Here is a 22838-nt window from a genome sequence, read left to right as displayed (position 1 = left end):
TTTCTGTATTTTGTTGTCTTATTTTTACTAGTTAATTCTTTCAGACTGGCAAATGCAATAATCTGTGTTTTTATTTCCCCACGCAGGTAGAAGCTCCATTCATACCAAAATGTAGAGGCCCTGGAGATACCAGCAACTTTGATGACTATGAAGAAGAAGATATCCGTGTGTCTCTAACAGAGAAATGTGCAAAGGAATTTGCTGATTTTTAGTACTTGCTGGATAATCAGAGGACATCAGGGCTTACATTGGGATCTTTGCACTCTGTTAACTCATGAGGGTGGAGCGGAGACCATCATATGTCAAAACAATTACCTAGTTACTTCATTCCACAAAGTTGACTGAGGTCTTTATTGCCATCTTCCATGTGTGCAGTTTGCACCAACCCATATAACTAGGCACAATTAAGCAAAGCACTGTTTGTGCTGTAACACAGAATATAGACCACTTTTTCCTAATTACCTTTTTGGTTTCTGTCATTTTCCTTTGGTTTCTGTGTATTGTTCATTTCCCCTTCCTCTTTCTCTTTCTCCCTCTTCCCCTCCCCTTTTAAAATGAAGTAGCCTTTTACCCAACAACGCTCCGTTTTATTTTGAATAATGCATTTGTGCGAATGAAACTGAAGGTGTTTCTGGCTAGTGTGACTTAGACCGAAGTGAAAGATAAGTGTTGCTTCTAGTCTGTGCCAGCCAATCCTTCCGTATCTGTCTTTGTGTCTGAGGCTACAGTTCATAGGTTTGTATTCCCCCCTCCCAAGTAGCTCAGACTAAATCTAGCCAATACCACTAGCATTTTTGAAGATAGTATTTATCGCCATACGAGTGTATGCTAATTGACTTAAAACACATCTTCCTGGAGACTGACCAAATTTAGTATCAAAATTGGACAGTTTGTGTAGGGTTCAGTAGCTAGACCCCGTGCCTTGGTTTTCTACATGCTGGCAGTCCTTCTCCCTGCCTCATTCCCCCCCCCCCTTTCCTAGGCAGTAGGTAAATATGCCATAAGCATCCTGTGCCATGAGAAGCACAGTCTCAATAAGCAGGAACAATTCCATCCAGCCTGGGCTTTGGACCATATTTAACCATGCTTAAGTAGCTATTTAAATGGGGTTTTGTTTTAACACCTTAAAACCCACAACATTTAAAAGATTTGGTCAGTATTGTCAGAGACTTAAGACTGATTTTTTTTTAAAAGTAATGTCAAGGTTGGGGCTCCTGAAGTATTTCACATTTCAACCCTTTTTTATCAAAGGGGGGAAAACATCTTTTTTTTAAAAGAAAAAAAAAAAAACCTTTAGGTTATGAGAATGAATGGTTTAGCAAATTGAAAAATTAGTGTTACAATATTGATGCGTTGCTAGATAAACCTGGTATTTCTGTTAGCTGTGAAGAATAAAAGAAGTAAATGCCAAGTTTTTATTCTGGTATACTATATTAGTAAATCACGGGTGGAGTGCTGCTCCAATCATGGTTCCTACCAGCGGCTCTTCATTCGCATGGAAAAGAGGCAAAAAAGTTTTCAAAGTGCCACCATCTGTGATGTGGTGTCTTCATTTCTAACATCCTTTTTTTCTTTCAGTGAAATGGAATGTACGGTCACACGGAGAATTGTTTGAGTTGCGTTAAGTTTTTATAATCTCACCAACTGACTTAAAAAAGGGTATCGCCGCCATGTGCTAGCTCCCAGCACTTTTACACGCACTTGTTTCAGTGTTTGTTAACAATCAGTGGCTCAGCACAACCTTCTTTGTGCTTTTAAATTTGTCCGTATACAACTTTTTAAGTCAGGCGCTCAATGTCTCGGTGGCCTGTCCGAAGATGATGATGGCACATCAGTTATGTTTAAAATAAACTTGGGCTCGTGTTTTATGATCAATTTACATGCATACGAGGATGAAGTGTTTTTATTAAACTGATCTAGATCGCTTGCGTAGTCACGGTGTTCTGTAGAATGCCAGGGCAGATGAGACCATTGGCATTGCTTCCTTTTAATCTTTATGACACTCCTTTAAGAAAATAAAAGTCTCCGTAGACATTTTTGCGAAATAAAATGTACCATGCAACGTTATGTATGTCTCTTTCAGTTGTCAAGCAGTTTTGCACATATTCATCGTTAGGAGTCTGTTTGCCATCTTTGTCCACCCCACCCCACCCCCCGTCTATGTATGTGCAAGACAAGGATACGATACTTTGCAGTAGCAAATTTTATGTAATAACTATATTGTCACATTAATAAATTAAAAGAAATTATTTGTATGAAAAAAACAATCTTTTGTATTTCATCTAGGCTGAGGACATGCTGTTGTATGCTAGCTGTATGCGATAAATTCTACAGTGACTTTGTTGTTTATGGACTTTGAAAATTTTAATAAATGCTGGAGATCACCTTTTCAATTCTGTTGTGAATTTTAGCCAGTAGTATAATCGGATAACACACGAGACACGTGTCTTCTCTAACATAGGTAGCGAGACTTCACTCTGGCTGTCTCTTAAGGAATGCAAGGGACCGATTCCAGCATGTCCAAAAAATCAACTCTAGGTGGACATATTTTTGAAGTACCCTCTTAATTTCTTTGATTTAAGCTTATTTAACTATTTAACATGTGTCAGAAACAAACAGTAAAAATAAATCCTAAAGCAGAATAATAGACTGGAAATAAAAGGGGTTAGGACAAAAGATAAGGAGGAGGTCCTTTACAAAGAGTACAAACTTGGCAATATGTTACATGGCCCTGTCATTTTAAAAAACACAAAATGAGAGCCACAAGATCATGATGCCTGTATTTAATTTCAAAAATCCTTTCCATCACTCAAATGCTGTATATTTGACAGTAGAGATTTGTTAATTTTACACAATTTGAGGAATTTAAGTGTTGGACTGTATGGTATCTTTTAACTGTACTCTAGTTGTATGTAACTCTCATTTTCAACATAAAGGATTGTATCTCATTAAGTAAATTGCTTCTTTTATTTTCTTGTCAGCTGCATTAAAACCCTTATTTTTAAATCCTGTAAGTATTTTATTGATTTCTTTGCAAATAGTTTGCTACAATAGTGTGCAATACAGTAAAAGTTTATATACAAAACTGCAAATTAAATTATGTACAACACTGCATAAAGACTGTGCTGCTTTTTTCTGACCCAGGAGGTTCCCATGCAATTCTGCTTTGCCACAGGACCCAGATACATGCTCTATGTAGAAGGAAGGTTTTGAAGAGCAACCCGCACAAGCGCTATATAATAGGCTGGTTTAAGCCTGATTCTTCATTATATCACTGGTGATGGTAAACTGCTTGAAAATCCAGTGGTATGGTGTGTTTGGTGTCTAAGTAACTTCCCAATTTAGTTCAGTCAGTGCAATCACCACTCTAAAAAAAAAAAGTTGTACTGGAATGAAAAAAATGCATCCCAAATTGTGAACTCTGAAATTCTCCAGAGTCACAATTCTGTTTTGTTACAGAACCTCTACACTAACAAAACACAACAAAATTTGCATCACACTTAAAGCTTGGAATGCCATGTGCATTTTTGGAAGGGAGGGCATTTGTCATGGAGAGAGACCACTAATAGGCAACAACTGTGGTCCCAGAGACTATATAGCAAAGTAAATTTGTGCAGTGGGCCATTTCAGGCTGTAAATTAGGCTAGATTGTGCCCATCTTCCTGACCATAAAGTTTCTATTTGCATCTTCCTTTAAAAATGATTTCGTGTTGTTTACTTGCATGGAGTAGCATGCAGCCTCAGGTGATAATAGTACAGACTGAGGTTTACCACTTCTGATATTTGTGAGAATTGGGTCTATGTAGACACAGAGTGGGTGGGTGTGTAGTTATGTAAAAGAAACTGGCACCTTCCAAAAGATTAGCCTTGATATATATAAAGTTGGTCACTTGAGGCTACAATCCTAGCCACTGTGGGATTAAGCCCCATTGAATTCAACAGATTTTTATTTATTTATTTAAGTAGACATGTTCAGGACTGCATTTTTAGTTTCTCCCTAAGTGGAAGATACAGCTAGCATGGGGGGTGGGCCCCTCCTCTGAAGCTGGAAAAGCAGTTTGCTGATACTTTTTGCAGATGGCGAAGGGCCCTTTCTTGTCAGCCCCAGATGACATCTTGTCTTTATTGCGGACAGGTGGACACCAGCAGAGCTCTTGTAGGCAAGAGAGAGAGAGAGAGAGAGAGCAAGCAAAGACCTTTCTCAAGACGGAGAGTAGAGAAGAGGTATTTCTCCCTCATCCTCTCAGTCGCTTCTCCCTGGCACTAGGGGACAGCGAAGCTCACATCACCATATCACAGAGCATGTGGCCACCCAGCCATTCCAGAAATGTGTTGCTACAAAGGGTGCAGTAAGCATTCTTCCTTTAGAAAGGGAATAGAAGCAGGTGCACCAGATACTACAAAGGGGGACAGTCTTCAGCTTGGATTTTGCCAGGTGGGTTAAACTACCTTTGATCACAAGCTGAATCACTGTCACCACATGTTTTTGCCACGAAGAAAGTAGGATTCCTAAGGAGATTTCCTGCCACAGGACAGAAGCAGGTTTTCCTCCTGTAGCTATTCCTATGAATCAGCATAGCTCTAGGAGAGAGCTGTTGAGCTACCTTCCATCTCCTGCTCCACTGTGGCCATAGAAAGTCAGACAATATTGCCCCTCAGGCCATTGTAGCTTGCAAGCTCCTAGGTACACATCATTTCAACATTTCTCCAATGAAAATAGGGACGTCCTAAGGAAAAGGGTGGCGCTGTGGTCTAAACCACAGAGCCTAGGACTTGCCAATCAGAAGGTCAGTGGTTCAAATCCCTGCAACGGGATGAGCTCCTGTTGCTCAGTCCCTGCTCCTGCCAACCTAGCAGTTCGAAAGCACGTAAAAGTGCAAGTAGATAAATAGGTACCGCTCCGGCGGAAAGGTAAACAGCGTTTCTGTACGCTACTCTGGTTCACCAGAAGTGGCTTAGTCATGCTGGCCACATGACCCGAAAGCTGTATGCCGGCTCCCTCAGCCAGTAAAACGAGATGAGCGCTGCGACCCCAGAGTCGACCACGACTAGACCTAATGGTCAGAGGTCCCTTTACCTTTTTAAGCAAAAGTGGGACATTCCAGGATCAAATCGGAAACTGGGATGGCTTCTGTAAATCTGGGACTCTCCCTAGAAAATAGGGACACTTGGAAGGTTTGAACTTGGAGGGTTATAGCCACTTAATAGGTCCTATTGAACACAGGTATTTACATCTAAGTAAGTATGCACAAGACTGGAGTGTGACTGCTTCAATTTTAAGTGCATCTACTTAGAAGTATCAGTGGGTTCACGATCCTGGCCTTGTCCCTCAATCCTATGCAAACTTGCTTGCAAGGAGCTTACACTGACATCACTAGGGCTTCTTGTTGTTGTTGTTTAGTCGTTTAGTCATGTCCGACTCTTCGTGACCTCATGGACCAGAGCACACCAGGCACTCCTGTCTTCCACTGCCTCCCCCAGTTTGGTCAAACTCATGTTTGTAGCTTCGAGAACACTATCCAACCATCTTGTCCTCTGTTGTCTCCTCCTTGTGCCCTCCATCTTTCCCAACATCAGGGTCTTTTCCAGGGAGTCGAGTCTTCTCATAATGTGGAGCCTCAGCTTCAGGATCTGTCCTTCCAGTGAGCACTCAGGGCTGATTTCCTTAAGAATGGAGAGGTTTGATCTTCTTGCAGTCCATGGGACTCTCAAGAGTCTCCTCCAGCACCATAATTCAAAAGCATCAATTCTTTGGCGATCAGCCTTCTTTATGGTCCAGCTCTCACTTCCATACATCACTACTGGGAAAACCATAGCTTTAACTATACGGGCCTTTGTTGGCAAGGTGATGTCTCTGCTTTTTAAGATGCTGTCTAGGGTTATCATCGCTTTTCTCCCAAGAAGCAGGTGTCTTTTGATTTCGTGATTGCTGTCACCATCTGCAGTGATCATGGAGCCCAAGAAAGTAAAATCTCTCACTGCCTCCATTTCTTCCCCTTCTTTTTCCCAGGAGGTGATGGGCCCAGTGGCTTCAGACCATATTTTGCGCTCTCCTCTTTCACCCTCATTAAAAGGTTCTTTAATTCCTCCTCACTTTCTGCCATCAAGGTCATGTCATCTGCATATCTGAGTTTTACTAGGGCTTACTCCCTAGTAAAACTGAGTAGAACTGCAGCTGTAACCCATGAATCCAAGCCAAAATATTGCTCCACTAACTCCCCCCCCCACACACATTTAGAATGGAATTCTGTTTGGCTTTTGCTTTATGCTTGAACCTTGCCCTTAAGCTTCTCTGCCTTTTAACTCTTACCTTTGTCTGCCATGCTGTTGTTCAACATTACTTGTAATTATGGTCTGAACATCTGATGCATGGAAGGAACCCAGGCTTGTAGTTCCACCTTGTGGCTGTTGTACAGCATTGAGCAAAAACACCAAGGAGGCTTCTGTCTTCCTCTGGCGCTCTGATCTGAAGCTGTTTTTCAGAAGCACTTTTGACGCTGATTGTTATATTAAAACTACACACTACAATGAAAGTCCTTCTAATGTGCTGATTGAGGAGGTAGGGGAGGTTTTCCCGCAATTATATGAGAGGTTACTCCAGCACGTTCCCTGACTTCCAGGTCAGTTTGTCAGGTACAATAGCCTGGAAGTTGATGGGAGAAGCTCATGCTTCGGCTAGGCACACAGAACTTCTGTGCATAGCGCATCTCTTTGTCATAAGAAGATTCTCCTGAAGCTTTTCCATAAAACAATACAATAAAAAAACTAATCCAAAGGAAAACAATAACAAAGGAAAGGAAAAAAGAAAATGCAAAGTCCTCTCTCAAAGGTAGATCTTAAACCCTTCATCTCGCACAGAAAGGGATGGAGCCATCATCACCTTCATGTCTGTATAATCCCAACAGTGACCCAGAGTAAAGGAGACACACATAAGCAAAGAAAGAAGATAAAAATAATAAGAGAATTAAAAAGGTGAAAAAAAAGATCAAGAGAAATAAAAGGGACTTCTGATTCTCCATCTATCAGTTACACTTAAAAAAAGATTGTTCCAAGTATTCCCTCCAACTTTTCCTCCTCCTGCTAAGCAATATTTTCCCCAAACTTCAGACCCAAACGTCTCCAAATTCATTCATTTTCTCTTCCACACACAAAGTCCAAAAGGAGTTCTCCAATTATCATTATCAATAAATGTCTGCAATAATCTTCCTCCAGTCCAACATAACAACTTTACCTCCAATAACTTCAACAACCATTCCTCCATGTTGAAGAATATTAAATCCTTTAATCTTTGTTCAGACAAGAGTCTCTCTACTGCAGTCATATATTATAAAACAATATTCTGTAGTTATTTGCTTATTATGTAATCCTTCATTCACAATCCAGTTCTGTATCTTCCGGTTCCATTTCCTGTTGGCTGTGATTTCCCATTTCTTTATATTCTGCCTAGGGTTAAGGCATTGCAGTGGATAACAATTACCTACTATCATTAGGAATATGAAAGACGTAGGATTGTCACCAATACTTTTGCTTAGGGTGGAATTTTCAAAGGGTAAGGAGCTTGCATAGAAAACCACTGGTTGCTTCTCCCAACCTATGAACAGTACAGTGGTACCTCCGGTTAAGTACTTAATTCGTTCCGGAGGTCCGTTCTTAATCTGAAACTGTTCTTAACCTGAAGCACCACTTTCACTAATGGGGCCTCCTGCTGCCGCTGCGCTGCTGGAGCATGATTTCTATTCTCATCCTGCAGCAAAGTTCTTAACCTGAAGCACTATTTCTGGGTTAGTGGAGTCTGTAACCTGAAGCGTATGTAACCTGAAGCATATCTAACTTGAGGTACCACTGTATGCTATTAGCACTTTCTAACCATGGACGGCAACAGGGCTGGGGGGCCTTTTCTGGCATGGCAGTCCAGATCTAACATTGAAATGGTGTTGTGTCCCACTCCCCTGTCAAAGTTGACCTGTGGGGGTACAGCAAGTGGGGATTGAACTCTCCAACCATCAGCTGATGAGCAGAGAATTCAATCCTGCTCTCTGGAGAGGCCTGAGCAGGATTTAAACCCCATGCGCATCAGCTGAAAAGTGGGAGTTAAACCGCTTCGCTTTGGCAGCATGCACCAGTTCCCTGCAGAATCGAACCCCATGCCCATCAGCTGATGAAAAACAACAGAGCGACACCAGCTGATTGACAGGTAGTTGTGGTTTTGGGGGAAATGGTCTCATAAGCCAAACTGAACCCCCTTGGACAACACAGAAAGAACAACTGGAGGTTTCTCATTTATTACATAAACACGATGCTATTAGTAGTGGGCCCTGGGTCTGAATCTGATTGGCTATCTATTTGGGTTTTGGAACGAATCCTTACTGAAGTCAGTAGCTCCTGGGGTTCCATAGCAGCCTTTTCTCACTTCCGTGAGACATTTGGAACTAATCTGCAGAGACTCTGGCTGAATACCAATGAGCAATTTTATCACTGGGGAAGTGTTAGGAAGCATTACTATTTGATAAGACTCCTGTTTTTGCCACGACACATTAGAATCTGTGGCAGGGAGAAGGAAATAATGCCATGACTGCAATAATGAAGACCACCAAGGAACCACAGGATAGAAAACCTTGACGTGGGGCAAGATTTCTTGCCTGTACTCACTCTTTGAAATACAAACAGCTTTCCAATTATGACACTCATTCTGATCTAGACTGCATAGGTGTATGCATAGGTGCATAAGTGTATCTTTTTTAAAAACTGTTTTAATTAAAGATTTTCTTGGGTTACAAACATACATACAGTACACTTTGTTTTCAGATAATAAAGTTATTTCAACAGGTCAGTTACATTCAACATGAGACATTAATGCTGTAGACAGACAGTATAAGGTTGGGGGAGAAGGGAGCTGGGGAGAGAGATATCTGTGGGCATTGCAGTCCTTCCTTTGGGCAAAGAAAACCTCTGTGATACAGTTGATAGCAGGGTGTCTAGTGCTCATTGGGACTGGTAGGGCAGAAAGCGGGGAGGCCAACAGTAAGTGGTGCCACAAGCAATGACGGTCTAATTCTAGTTTTGCCACTGCCATAGGAGCCAACTCCTAGGGGCCAAGGGGTCTTCTCCCCCCCCCCACTAAAATATTTGAGGGGGGGCAAAGTTGATGGGCATTGCCATTCAAATGGGGTGTGTGCACCGCATCATGTAATTGATTACACAGGGCAGGGCTTACCTGGGCACCCTAGGCTAGGGTTACCATATTTCAAAAAGTAAAAACCAGGACACCCCAAAATTGTTGTTGAATTTTTTGTTTTTGCTTTTTTTTAAAAAAAACCCACAATTTTTTTATTGACTTGCCTAAGGTCCAGAAGAAAGCACCGCCTTTCGAAATTCCCTCCATTCTGCCTTTGAAATCCCAAAGAAAAATCTGGATGTATGGCAGCCCTACCCTAGGGCCCTTCCTTGATGAGTTCTACAAAGGCAACGCTGAGACTTCAGCTATGTACAGTTTTGTGGAAAGCTCTCCCCAGGGAGGTTCGGCTAGTGCAGGGGTGCCAAAACTTTTTTCAAAGAGGGCCAGATTTGATGACGTGAACATGCATGAGGGCCAACCGAAGTGGTTGAGCTTTTTCCAGGTTTGGAGTTGCTGAGTTGCAAAGCATTTTTAGGATTTTACCCAAAGACATATATAGTCATACCTCGGGTTGAAGTAGCTTCGGGTTGAGCGTTTTCGAGTTGCACTCCACGGCGATCCAGAAGTAACGGAATGCGTTACTTCCAGGTTTCGCCGCTCACGCATGCACAGATGCTCAAAATGACATCACACGCATGCGCGGAAACAGCAAATCACGACCCGTGCACGCGCAGACGCGGGTTGCGTTCACTTCAGGATGTGAACGGGGCTCCGGAACAGATCCCGTTCGCATCCAGCGGTACTTCTGTACTGCCGCGGGGGCTGAATTAAATCGATCAGCAGGCAAAATTATGCCCCCAAAACGGACTTTGTACATGCCTGGGCTAGTGCCTTCATTATGCACCTTTAGGCACCAGACAAAAACATTCTTCTTTAGCTATGCCTTTGGCTGATTGACAGCTAATGCCCTTTTAAAATGTGTTGGGGGATTACTGGGTGGTTCTTGTTTTTATTTTTGTTATGTATCTTGTGATTTTATCTTGTGAACTGCCCTGAGACCTGCAGGTCTAGGGCAGTATAGAGTGTAAAATAGCAGCAGCAGCAGCAACAACAACAACAACAGTTAGCAGCATAGGGCTGCCATACATCCACATCCCATTACTCGGATTTCAAAGGCAGAATTGAAATATAGCAACCCTAACTAACACATGAGGCTCCTCCTGCTGTGTTTCAAGTCACATTTTTACGTTTCCGGTGTACACAGTAGAGGAAATGGGGATGTCTTTACTCAATGCACATTACCCGATTCTCTGCCCCCACCTATGCTGCTCCCTTGAACTACGATCCAATGAGGTTGTCATCTGCACATGTGCAATGGCTGCCTCATACGTACACACCTCAGCTTAGCAGCAGCTTACATTTTCAAATGGGATAGAAACTGGTTTGGGAAAAAACGCCCCAAACAGCAGTATTTTTCAAGAAGCTGCAGGATGCAGATGAATTGTAGCAAGCCAGTGGTGGGAGCGCACTGAAGCTAGAGTAAAAAAAAAAGTGTACACTGCCTAAGGAGGAGAACTCTGACAGCCCCGGGGAATGGTTCTAAATAAAAAGACAACTGGGTCAGGGGAGGTTAAGGCTGGTGAGGCAGTGTCCCATTTGCCCTGATGGAGCAGTCTCCTTTGGATAATAGGGTTATGATTCAGCTAAAGATACCTGGAGAAATCCCCATTTAGCAATACAGTGGTACCTCGGTTTTCAAACAGTTTAGTTCCCGAACAGCTTGGAACTTGAACGCTGCAAACCCGGAAGTCAGTGTTCCGGTTTGCAAACTTTGCTTCAAAAGCAGAACATGCTCCATTTTGAGTCCTGAGCTTCCATTTTTTAGTGTTGTGCTGCTAATCTGTGTTCCCACATTGTAATTCAAGCCTTCCATTTCTGATTGCAGTGCTCTGAGATGATATTTGGAGCTTATATTTGGTGCTTTTGTTTTTGCTATTTATTTTGTATTTTTTGTTTTTGAGGCTTTTTTGCTTAATTTGTTTTTGTGACTGTGTGGAACCCAGTTCAGCTACTGATTGATTGATTGATTGATTGATCGATTGAGTGAATGAGTGAGTGACTGCGGAAATGGATAAATGCCCCCCCATCCAAACAATGACTATCACCAGTGCAGGTTAAGAAAAAATAATAATTTTAATTTTTATCATCTACAATACTGTTTTATTTATTTTATAGTACAGTACATTGATTATTGCTTTCATTTTCTGGATTAATAGTCTCGTTATATAGTAAAATCCATGTTAAATTGCTGTTTTAGGGCTTGTTTATTATTCTATTTTGTATTACTTCCTATGGAAACGCACACCTTGGTTTTGGAATGGAGTTCTGGAACGGATTAAATTTGAGAACCAAGGCACCATTGTAAAGATAGCGATATTGTTTGAATCAACGAGTTGGATGTTAGCCGGGTTAGTTACACTTCGTTCCTATTTAAGTCAATAGGGCTAAAGTTCATCACTACAAACATTCTGAACTGATTTCAGTGGGATTCAAGTACAAATTCATATGGACCCAACGCACTAGCTCAGCATTTTAGGCCTCTTTGATTCTATAAAACAGTAATAAACACTGATATATAATGGTAGCATACATAGGGGGGGGGCGAGACTCATGCAGACTTGTGCCAGCTCAGTAACCTACCATAAATTATTAGAATTGGTTGATACCACCATTCAAGTCATGTGTTAACCTGGAGTTGTAACAAAGTTGGATATTTACATCTGATTAAAAAAACCACAAAAGATGTTCTTGTGGCTCAAAAAATCATTTCAAACTAAGAGGAAATATGTGACTCTTCTCTGATGGGTGGTGGGCATAATAAAGGTTTGTAAGATTATTAACGGTGGAGAAAAATGAGTATTTCTTTCTCTGATAATACGAGAAACCCAGCTCACCCAGTTAATTCAATTGGCTCAAGGCAAATCAATTTAATCAAGGTATATAAAATACAGGTTTTATTAACACACCTTTTCAAAATGGCCAAATTAGGTAGTGAAGTTAGTGGTTTTTTTAAGTCAGGGTAGCCCAGCACGCCTCCTAATAAAAGATTGTAGTGGGGGCTGCACCCAGTGGGCAAGATCTGTAATTTCTCCTTTTTGGCTCCCAGACAGGAGGCAATTAATTGGCTGGCGACTGTTGTGGCACAATGCTAGGCGAGACACAACCATCAGGCATCTCCTTCGATTCTTATGACCCCTCTTGGCCACTATAGGAAGAGCAGCTCTGATTTTGGGGCTGAAGGACAGCGGCCTACCTGGTTTGAGAGAGGCAGGTGGCTGATTGTAATTCCGGGCGACGAAATTCCTTATGTCTTGAGCTGCTTTAAAGTGAAGCTTCGTGTAATCCATGGAGCCAGGTAAGGAGCAGGCTTGTGCTGGCTTTAGGAGGCAGGTGGACGAGGAGAAAACGACTTCTCCAGTTTGGGTTTGGTTTCTCACGACTTCTCCCGGGTTTCCCTGGGATTTGCTTTCCATGGGGACCTTAGGGGTAAAGGGCGAGTAATGCATAACCTCAGCGTTTTTCTTCCTTCCTTTCACTTTCCAAAAAAGCAATGGTTCCTTAACTTCATTGCTTTCAAGTGTTTAATAAGAGCTCCACTTTATTTCCCACTCCTCCTTCAATGAGCTTTGAGCGCGCCCCCCCCCCCATTGCAGCAAAAGCAAAGCCTCTTTTTAAGACATTTACAATGTTTTGTCCTCCAATTAAGTAGGTCATTAAAATCATGTTTTCAGACGTCCTGATAAGCAGGCCAGCAATGTTAAGAGTAGGGAAAGTTGTTTCAGGATAAATACTTTTAAAGTTCCTTGCTCAAGCCCAAACTTGCTTTCATTCAGCGCCCCCACCCCACCCATTTCACCTTTTCCACCCACCCGCCCTCATTCCAGCGTTTAGCGCATTTATAAATGCGCGGTTTGTATATGTTGGATCACAAGCAACGGGTTTGCAGACTTTTTTCCTTTTCTTTTTAACATCCTCGATCTCAGCACTTTTATTTGGAAGCCGCTTCCACTGATTTCAGTGGAGCTTGCTCCCGAGGAAGCTTGCTCAGCAGCTCCAAGGGCTCCCTCTCCTTATATAGCTCAAGAACCTTCGCATCGGGTCTATAAATACGATTCATTCCCCCAAAGCGGCAGGTTTCTGGAGTTCTGAACTACGGTTCCCAGCATGCCTCCCTCCATGACAGCTTCTTTCTGATTGGCTGTCCCGTGTTCTAGTTGGAACTCTGCATGTGGCTGCCGCTGTGCTGGGAGGAAGGCAGCCTTTTGCTGGCTATGTATGCATGTATAAATGAAAAAAGGTAAGTGAGCTCTGCTGTGTGCTCCGTTTGCAATGGGGTGTCTTTGTTGTTGTTTGGCCCACTCCTTTTAATTATTGCCTCCCCCTCTACCCCCAGTTCTTTGTTCCTGACCCAGTTAATGGTGAGCGCTTCCCTAAAAGCAGCTGCTTTTCAAAAATGCATGTTTGATATTGGAATGTGTGTTTAGGAAGATTTAGCCAATCGAAAACTGGAAAAGCAAGACTTGGGGATGCACTGAGCATGATCCCGAAGGGATAAAGAAAATATGTTCAGGGAGGATTACTACACACTCGAGAGCTGTGAAAACACAAGTACTGTAGTGATTTCCACCTCCTCCCGTTTTATGAAAACACCAGCTATTTCTGTTCCTTCTTGAGAAGCTTTGATGTAGTCGAGCAGAAAAGTGGAAGAGCCCTGATGTGCGATATATATATATATATATATATATATATAATTTTAATTACAATATTTCATTAGATGTTTCCCTTCAGGCAACGGATCCCCTCCAAAATCATTGCAGAGAGAAAGAAAGAAATGTTGGCGTTTGGTTTATTCCAAATCCCTTTTGAATTCTAGTTGCATTGCTGCATTATTTTTAAAGTTTGTTTTGCATGGTGTGTGGGAAGCTTCCTTTTCTTCCTCTCATCATAACATGGTGTTGGCACTTTGAAGGATGTTAAAAGCTTTGTAGCTTCTTGGTTAAAAGGTGTTTAGGGATTTAGGACTACACATTAGATGAATGACTTCTTAGCAGGCTTACTTCTCTATCTGTGTGGGGTGTTTGTTTTTTTAAAGAATAAAATAAAAACATTGTTTTGCTTGATTTCACTTCCAATTCTCACAACATTTCTGAGGATAGACTAGAGACAGAAAGCTTTTTTGGCACTAAAAGTTATGACACACCTACAAAAGCATCATGCCCAAACTTTACTCCCTTCCCACTCAGCTGTGTTTTTCAAAAGTATAAATTAAACAGCCTATGTTCAGGTGCACAATATAAAACAAGGAAACTGACACTAAATTCTCCCTGTGCCTACTATGTACATTCATATTGCTGCTTTTAAGCAGTTGTTGTTGTTGTTGCTTTAAAGGTAGAACACCCAGGCAGTCAGGGAACTTACTGGAAGGAAATTCACGGAGGATAATTGAGCAGCTTCAGAATGGAAAGAATGAGGGGGTGTGAGTAAAAAAGATGAGTTCTCTTTATATCCAAAACAAACACATTAGATGCACCTAATATGGAAAACTTCTGAGATCCTGTTTTAAAACTCTGAACTCTTCTTTGTGGCAGTTAAGAATGAGGATTGTCTTAAGCTTGCTTGAGGTTATGACCACTTTGGAACACGGGTCATGGTATTTCAGTGTTCTTTCTATACTAAAAAAGTTTATTTTTTAAAAATACTTTTTAGGAAGTTCCCTGTGAATTCCAGGAAAGTGTAGTTAGGTTAAGAGCTTGAAGCCAATGGTTGTGTTCACTGACCATTCTCTTCCTGTAGGTATCTTCCGTTGCTCTTAAGTAGATATGTGTTTCTTTAGATACGTGTTTAGAAGGGTTATAGCCCACTATTTGATTAAATGAACCTCAAGGTGGCTTACAACATATTGTAATAACATGCACACAGGCACGCACACACACACCCCAACCAACCAACCCTGGGACTCCAGAGCTGAAAGCCTTTGACCAGGACACCAAGGTTTCACTTCATGCCTCTCAGGAAGAATGCCATGGCAAGGGTGAAACCATCCTATCCAGTGCTTTTTTCCTAGGAAAAATAGGTGCCGGTATACACCATAAATTTGTTACTATAAGTGCCACACCTTTTAACAACAACAAAAGAGGTGTTGGTACTGTGTATCCTTGAATATCCCCGGGGGGGGGAGCACTGATCCTATCCCCATCTACCAGCTAGAGAAGGAGCAGCTGCACACAGCTTGCTCCCCACTCAGGGCAAAAGGTTTTCCAGTGCTAATTTATTATTTGTGTGGAAAATGTTTAGGAAGAATGAATGGGTGCCAATTGCAAATACAGTATCGGGCAAACTTGACAGTTCCGAGGTTTTTAAGATACCGTAAGTGTGCTAAATCAGATTGTTCTCTGGGGCATCACAGTTCCCCCTCTGCCCATCACTCTAGCCAGCAAGACTTTGGACTGCAGGGAAGCGCAAACTGGCCCCATCCATTGACCAGGGGACTTAAGGCTGCTGGACTGTCTGGTTTTTAGGTGTATGCATGGGATCACACCCAAAGAGGAGAGCCAGAATGGTGTAGTGGTTAGAATCTCAGACCAGGACTTGGGAAAAGACAGGTTCAAATCCCTACTCAGTCACAAACTCTAGGTGACCTTAGGCATGTCACCATCTGTCAATCCTAACACAACAGTCAGGGTTGTTGTGAAGATGAGATGGAGGTGTTTGTGTGGAGAACCATGTGTGCCACCTTGGAACTCCTCGGAGGAAGCTGTGATATCTTGCCAGTTCCCTTGAAGATATAAAACCTATTAGTATATAAAGCCCTTAAGAAGTCAGGACCAGTTTACCTACGCGATCATAGAATCACAGAATTGGAGTCATCTAGTCCAGCCCTCTACAGTGCAGGAATCTTTTGCCTAACCACCTTGCCCCACATGTGTCCACTTGACTGTGCCAATTGACGGAATTGGCGCTGCTTACAGGTGCTGCATAATACCCATTCCACATTTGTGAGAACTTGATCATTTTAGTTTGGTAGCACTTACACTTAGGAACCCCCTTCCTATTGGGATCGAGCAGGTGCGTTCACCGTACTCTTTTTGGCACCTTCTTAAACGCTAATGTTTAGACAAGCCTGCCCAGATGCTGAGAAAGCTGAGGTAATTTTAATCTCTTTTAATATTTTCACTTTTGTATGTTTTAAAATACTGTTGTAATTTTGGTTTTCTTGTTTTATCATTTCGTAAACTGCCTTGAAGGTTGTTTTCCCCCTCATTCAAGTGGTGTATACATTTTATGAAATAAAAATAAATCTGTGCTTCAAGATGCTGGCAAAATGAATTTCTCAGACAGAAGTAGACTTGGGGTCTTCTCCCATTTCATCAGTATATAATTCTGTGTTCCTTGTCCCCCATTTTCTAAATTCATAGTCCTTTCCGTTCCTCAGCCTTTTGAACCCTCTTTTCCATATTACTCTGTTAAAAAGAAACCCAAAAAACCCAGTGCTTACTTCTCTAAATTTAACATAGTACAGCCAGAATTGACCCTGGGATTGCTCTCAAGAACAAATCACAACTGTTGGTGCACGGGAGCAAGGGGAAATGTGGTGTGTGTTTATATGTGCCTGTGTGTGTGTGTCAAGAGGTGAGCAGTTTGGGCAAAGGCAGAGTTACCTACCTGCTTATTTATAAAGCTGGTTGAGAGATTTCTTAGGGTGGCTCCTGCTAATCAAAACAAATAACAAGAAGCAGACACTGAAAAAAGACAGTCATATCTCAACTTACGAATATTGTGGGTTGCGCATTTTCAGGCTGTGGACCACGCTGATCCCGAAAGTCCCAGAACAGGTTACTTCCGGGTTTCGGCACATGTGCAGAAGTGCAAAATGACACCATGCACGTGCGCAGACACGGTGCTTCAGGCTGCGATTGCTGCGGGTTGCGAACGTGCCTCCCACACGGATCACGTGTGTAATCTGAGGTATGACTGCACATTGATAACCAGCAGGAAAGCAGTTTAAAAAAGAAAAAAAAAACCCTTTGAAAACTCCAAGCAGCATCAAATTTACTAAGGCAAAAAGGCTTGGGCAAATTAAAAACAATTTGAACCCTGCACCTTAAACCAGTATTAAATTTGGTGCCCAGTAGGGAGCTCTGGGCAGAACATTCCAGAGTTTGGGTGTTACCATGGTAAAGATCTGGTTACCTCTAGATTACCTGTAAGAAGGACCTCTGATGAATGATCCTAACAAACCGACAGTCCCCTGCAGGAGCAGACAGCACTTTCAAAGCTTTGGAATCGCCACCAAGAAACCTCTGCTTTCCAATTCACACACCCGCCATAACAGGCTGCGCTTCAATAAAGTCGCAAGTGGCATTTAAACAGGTGTCGGTCATGTTAAGCCATGTTTTGAACAAGCTAAAAATGTTACCTTTCCCTAAGCTGCAGCTACATAAATCTGCAAAACTATACAGAAGGGCTGGCCAGGATTCTTGCTAATTTGGGGCCCTATGTCCAGTAATGTGTTTGAGCGTACAGAGAGCTGGGTAGAACCTCATCTAGAGTCTCATGCATCCTGTAAATACAAACATATCCTGACCAGCTGTGGTGAGTTGGGTGGGTGGCAAATAACATCTCGTAAGTACCCAAAGCACTGTCTGACCTGGTTGTTTAGGCATGCTTATGTTACAGAGTGTGACCTTGGTCAGTCAGTAGTGACCTGCTTCCCCGGCGGGACACCTCACTACTTCTTAGCTCAGGGCTCATTCTTAACATGTAATTTTGGTGCAATAAATGAATAAGAGAAAAGAAACATTTGATGTTAAACCAGGGGTCTGCAACCTTTAAGACAAAAAGAGCCACTTGGACCCGTTTCCGAAGGAAAAAAAACTGGGAGCCACAAAACCGGGAAGGTGATGTCGGGACGGTGCGTGACTAACGCACGCACCGCCCCCATGCGACGTCACAGCCAGTACAGCGCCCGCCGCAGTGGGGAGTGTCGAGGCGCACAATGTGCCTCCTCCCCTTGCTAGTATCCGCCCCGGAACCGCGGCAAAGGTGTAAAAGAGCCACATGCGGCTCCGGAGCCGCGGGTTGCAGACCCCTGTGTTAAACCATATGAGGAATGTGTATACAGTCATGGCTAACGGCCCATAGGGATGCCTGGACATGACTGGATTTCAAATCTTGTGGCAGGGAGGCAAACCTGTACCGAGGGACAATTACCCCGTACCTCTTTATAAACTAACAATTCATAATTGCCTTTTTTATTATTTTGCATCTGGCCATGGCTGGCTGGATGGGAGTACTAATGGAATTCTGCACAACCTTCATGAGGGAAAAGTAATCATTTGGTTTTATTTCATGCCCACAACAGCAAACGTTTGGTTATATCCTTAAATGAGAGATCTATCCAAATAAACTGGTTTGGGATTAGACGTCTCTCCTGAGTTGCATAAACATATGCAAATCTTAAATACCTGGGGCTTCATGCCTACTTTGAATACACTCACATTAGTAAGTTAACAATATCCCTAACTAATCGTTCTGCCTTTGTTTACCTATAAAATCAGCGACTCAAAACAAACTCGCAGGTTTGAATTTCTCTCTCTGCTTTTTCAGTCAGGTTAGCATTACTTGATGGATAGCATTACCTGACCTCCCCACTTGCCAGGAAAAAGTTTCCTTTGGCCTGTTTGTTTGTTTTTTTACATCACAGGAGTGGAGTAGCTATTTCTTCTTTCCTCAGCTGCCTTCTCTTGCCTTTTTGCTGACCTTCCACCTAGAAAGGCTAGAAAACCCAGCTGCAAAACTTGCAAATCAGCCTTGCTTTGCTACAGCTCTGAGCAAGCTAGAAGGTCCCCCTTACCCTGACTTCTCCAGGCTTGCTAAAATGGCGGGAAAAGTGTCTTGTTTCTTTAGAGCTGCCAAGAAGCAGTCCATGTACACGCTACTCCCTCACCTTAGAACTAATTGCACCGATACCATCATGAGGACAAATCATCATGAAAGCTAAATGAAAAAAGACATTTGAAGGAGCCTTGAGTGAATAAAGGATAGCAATTTCTGGCAAGGCAGCCAGTGTTGAAGGAATTGATTCCCTGATGAAATTGCCCCAGCTTCCCCCTCAGATGAGCCCCTCACTACTGCTGCCTTGAGGCGAAGAAGAAGTCAGCTGTGAATCTCCATTTTTGTGTCTGTTTCAACTTAGTGTCCTTCCCTACCAGCCGTCTCCTCCTCTGGCATTGCCACAAAGAGGAACTGGAAGTGATTGCTTATATTTTTCATTAACCACCGCTTACTGTTCTGTCTGAACCCAAGAAACTGTGGGTTAACCTTAAGTATTGTTAATGTAAACATACCGAATTCAAACCAATTTTTTAAAAAAAGAAGTAAAAGGCAGTTATACCAGAGCCCATAAAAGAAGTCAGTTTTTAAGTCCACCCCCTGCTTTTTAAAAATTTAGCAAGGATGGTGTTCAATGGCACGAAAGGTCTTCTAGCTTGCAATCATTGCTACCAAAATCATTTTGGCAGGCATGGGCAGCTATAGCCCTGAAGATAGTTGCTGCAGCTTGTGTGTGTATTTCTTTTCCACAAATGTTGACATGGATAGAAATATACACATGGATAAATTAAAATTACCTCACTAACTGGAGCCCAAGAGAAATAACTTAATTGATATTCTATTCATTGCTGATTAAAAAAAATAATTGCCCTAGAATCCGGGAGATCCCAAAGAGTGTTTATGGAAAAGGTATTGGTCCCGATTCAGTTGTACGCAATAACATCACTGTGTGGAGGTGAGATGAATATTCCCCTGCAAACCCAGCCAATTTCGTGGGGCCCGGATGAGTATTGCCATACTGATAGGGATGTATATTGTCATATGTGTTGCTGATGCCAGCTGTGAGAAACCTACCGTATTTTTCCGTGTATAAGACTAAAAAATAATGTCAAAAATTAGGGGGGCATCTTATACACAAATATATCTCCCCCCATTTTCTTAAATCTGAGTCCCCCAAAATAGGGGGCGTCTTATACATGGGGGCGTTTTAGAGACGGCAAAATGTGGTACTCTTCTCACAAGAGTTACCCAGCTGGGTTGAGGCAATTGAAATTGGACTCAGTACACTATATTGATGCTTCACTTGTTGCATAAAGAACTCTATGATGTTTGGGAGTCGGGTTATTTGTGCTTCACCTGTAGAATGAAAAAAATACAGAGGATATTGATGTTACACTTTTTTAAAAATGTGAGGGTGGCAAGTAGCTTGACTGGTGTTGGGGAGAAGAAATAGTGTAGCTGAGTATCATTTTTCCTCTAGCAATTTGGTGGATTGTATCGCACATTTCATTCCTCTCTGCACAACAATGATATTGTTTGTATTTCCACATTATTTATTACTGCAATAATATCCCACCTTCCCCCCACGCCCAGGAGCTCAAGGTGTATGTGATCCTTCCCCTCATTTAATCCCAACAACTCTGAGGTACATTAGGCTGAGCGGCATCAACTGGCCCAAGATCACCCAATGAGCCAAAGGGGAATTTGAACTCTGGTCTCCCAGGTCCTATTCCGAGGCTCTGACCACTAGACCGTACTGGGTCTTTGTAGATGGGGAACTGTGTCTGAGGGGAGACGTCTTACCCAAAGGCTGCCAAGTGCCCTTCTGAGCAAGGGGACCTAAAGTCTTCGTGCACAGTCCACGGCCAGAGGAACACACTTCATGCCGATTGACAATATGGCTATCTCATTTGTTGAAGCTCCAACCAGAATTTACCAAGTTTTCTTTTAGAGATAATGTAATTTGAAGACTCATGGGTGGGTGATGCTTCCCCACCACTTTTATCTGATTTTATCTGATTTTTTTTTCAAGGGAAAAATCAAGGTTTGATCTCCTCGGTTGAGGTACTCTTTAGCTATAGCTTCCAAGTCAGTGTAGCTTTCTTCTTTCTCATCTTTATTAATCTAGCTCCTGACATAAAAGACACTCCCGGCCTCCCCATGCTGTCCATTGACATGGAGAACAAGGAAAATGGATCACTCGACACAGAAAAGTAAGTGGTTTCCTTGGGACAGTCATTTTGAGAACAGTCAGTGCCATTTTTTCGAGAAAAGAGGTGCCGGAATTCACCGGAGACACCTTCCTTGTTCTCTTAAGAGTGGCAATGGTGCCCATCTGAGAGGTGCCAGAACCCACCTGAAAGGTGCTCTAGTTAGAGAAAACATCCATCAATATAGCACCCCTGTTTTGTCGGGATTGAGGTCAGTGTATTGGCCACTCATCTAGTCTGTCAGTAATCTCCAGGCACTTGATTCAGTATTTCTACCCACCACCAGCTGAACTGGATGAAAATAAGAAGTATAGTTTGGTGTAATCTGTTCAACTGACGGCATCTCATGCCAAATTACCTGGATGACCTCATTAAGTGGCTTCATGTAGATGTTTAGATAGCATGGGGTAGGAAATATGACCCCTGCAGAAATGCATAGCCCCACAGCTGTGGGACTGCAGGAATCAACTCCCCTGGCAGGAGCAGAGCCACTTCTGAAAGGACACCATGTTTGTGGTTATTGAAAGTCACAGAGGAGAATTAATAGGGTCACACACACACACAGTTTCTCAGTTCATGAACCTGGTCCAAAATTGCGCCTAGCAACCCAGTTGGCATTAAAATGCCAGTATTTGTCCTCTGTGGTTTGTGTGTTGTGTCGTTTATCCATATCTTACTAGCAAAGCACATGCCATAGTGATTGTTCTTTACCTTGATGTCTTAAATGCATCAATGCAATAGTGTTGTTGTTATTTTAAGGCCTTCTGTGGTACAGATCAACAGTAACTCATAGTGTTAACTGTGGAAGACACGGAATATATCAAGAGAATGGTGGGAACTCATTTATTCCTCTTCTTTTCGCCATCCTCCTTGGTTTGAGAAGCCATTGGAGGATGAAATTTTGAATAAGGAATTGGCTCCTTTGAGTGCCTTTGGAACTGCCTGCCAGGAGGTGGCACTGTAGCAACAGTCTCAGGGTGGAAGTCCCATCTGCAGCTGCACGAGCAGATTCCTGAAAGGGACATCGGATTGCATCTTGTAATCCTTGTTGGTAGTTTATCAGGATGCCACTTCTGTTGGTAAATGAGAAGTTTCTTTTGCATCATGGACCTAGAACCAATAGGTTCATACTAGACAGAGACAAAATATTTTTGTCCTATAGTAAACAGTTGAGAGTTCGTCAACAAGGATACAGTAGATGGTATTCCTTTGAGGACTCCCACAATCTGCTGATATTAAGACCACTGAGCTGTAGTTCAGTGTTGGAGTCCATACCTTGAAATAATCCAATCGGTTGCACTTGCTGCTAAAGGGTTTATATATAATATTTCGTAAGTGTTCTAATGTTCTTTGAAAGTGGCAGCTGAAGCTTTTCACAATCTCTGGCATAGCCAGGAGGAGGAGTTTGCAAGCTGCTTACTGGATAGCCATGCTGCACACACACTCCCAACAGAATTACACTGGCTACTAATTAGCTGTCAAACCAGGTTTTTTGGATCTGACCTATAAAACCCTGAAAAGCTTAGGAGCAGGTTACTTGAAAGAGCACCTCTCCTTTACTGCTCTGCTCACCCATTGTAATTAGCTGAGGAGGCTGCCCTAGTGGTGCTGCATTTTGGGGC

General features: G+C 42.5%; 2 protein-coding genes across 13 annotated transcripts in view; both read left to right on the top strand.

The window, feature by feature from the left end:
• Positions 1-3006, top strand: part of PRKACB (protein kinase cAMP-activated catalytic subunit beta) — a 58281-nt gene extending 55275 nt beyond the window's left edge. For all 3 annotated transcript variants that reach the window (XM_082228090.1, XM_082228089.1, XM_082228091.1), the window contains exon 10: positions 87-3006. In XM_082228090.1, the coding sequence (XP_082084216.1) occupies positions 87-212 (126 nt within the window). In that variant the 3' untranslated portion in view covers positions 213-3006. The remainder of the gene's footprint in view (positions 1-86) is intronic.
• Positions 3007-12378: 9372 nt separating this feature from the next.
• SAMD13 (sterile alpha motif domain containing 13) overlaps positions 12379-22838 on the top strand; it is a 28001-nt gene continuing 17541 nt past the window's right edge. Inside the window, exons 1-3 of one of the 10 annotated variants that reach the window (XM_082228097.1) lie at positions 12379-12530; positions 14564-14651; positions 21135-21219. In XM_082228097.1, coding sequence (XP_082084223.1) covers positions 14633-14651; positions 21135-21219 — 104 coding nt within the window. In that variant the 5' untranslated portion in view covers positions 12379-12530; positions 14564-14632. The other 9 variants (XM_082228098.1, XM_082228099.1, XM_082228101.1 and 6 more) reach the window with 9 other exon arrangements.

Source organism: Podarcis vaucheri (genome assembly GCF_965113315.1).
Source record: "Podarcis vaucheri genome assembly, chromosome: 6".
Lineage (NCBI taxonomy): Eukaryota > Metazoa > Chordata > Lepidosauria > Squamata > Lacertidae > Podarcis > Podarcis vaucheri.
Note: the sequence above shows the minus strand (reverse complement) of the source record. Positions and strands in the feature narration are given on the sequence as shown.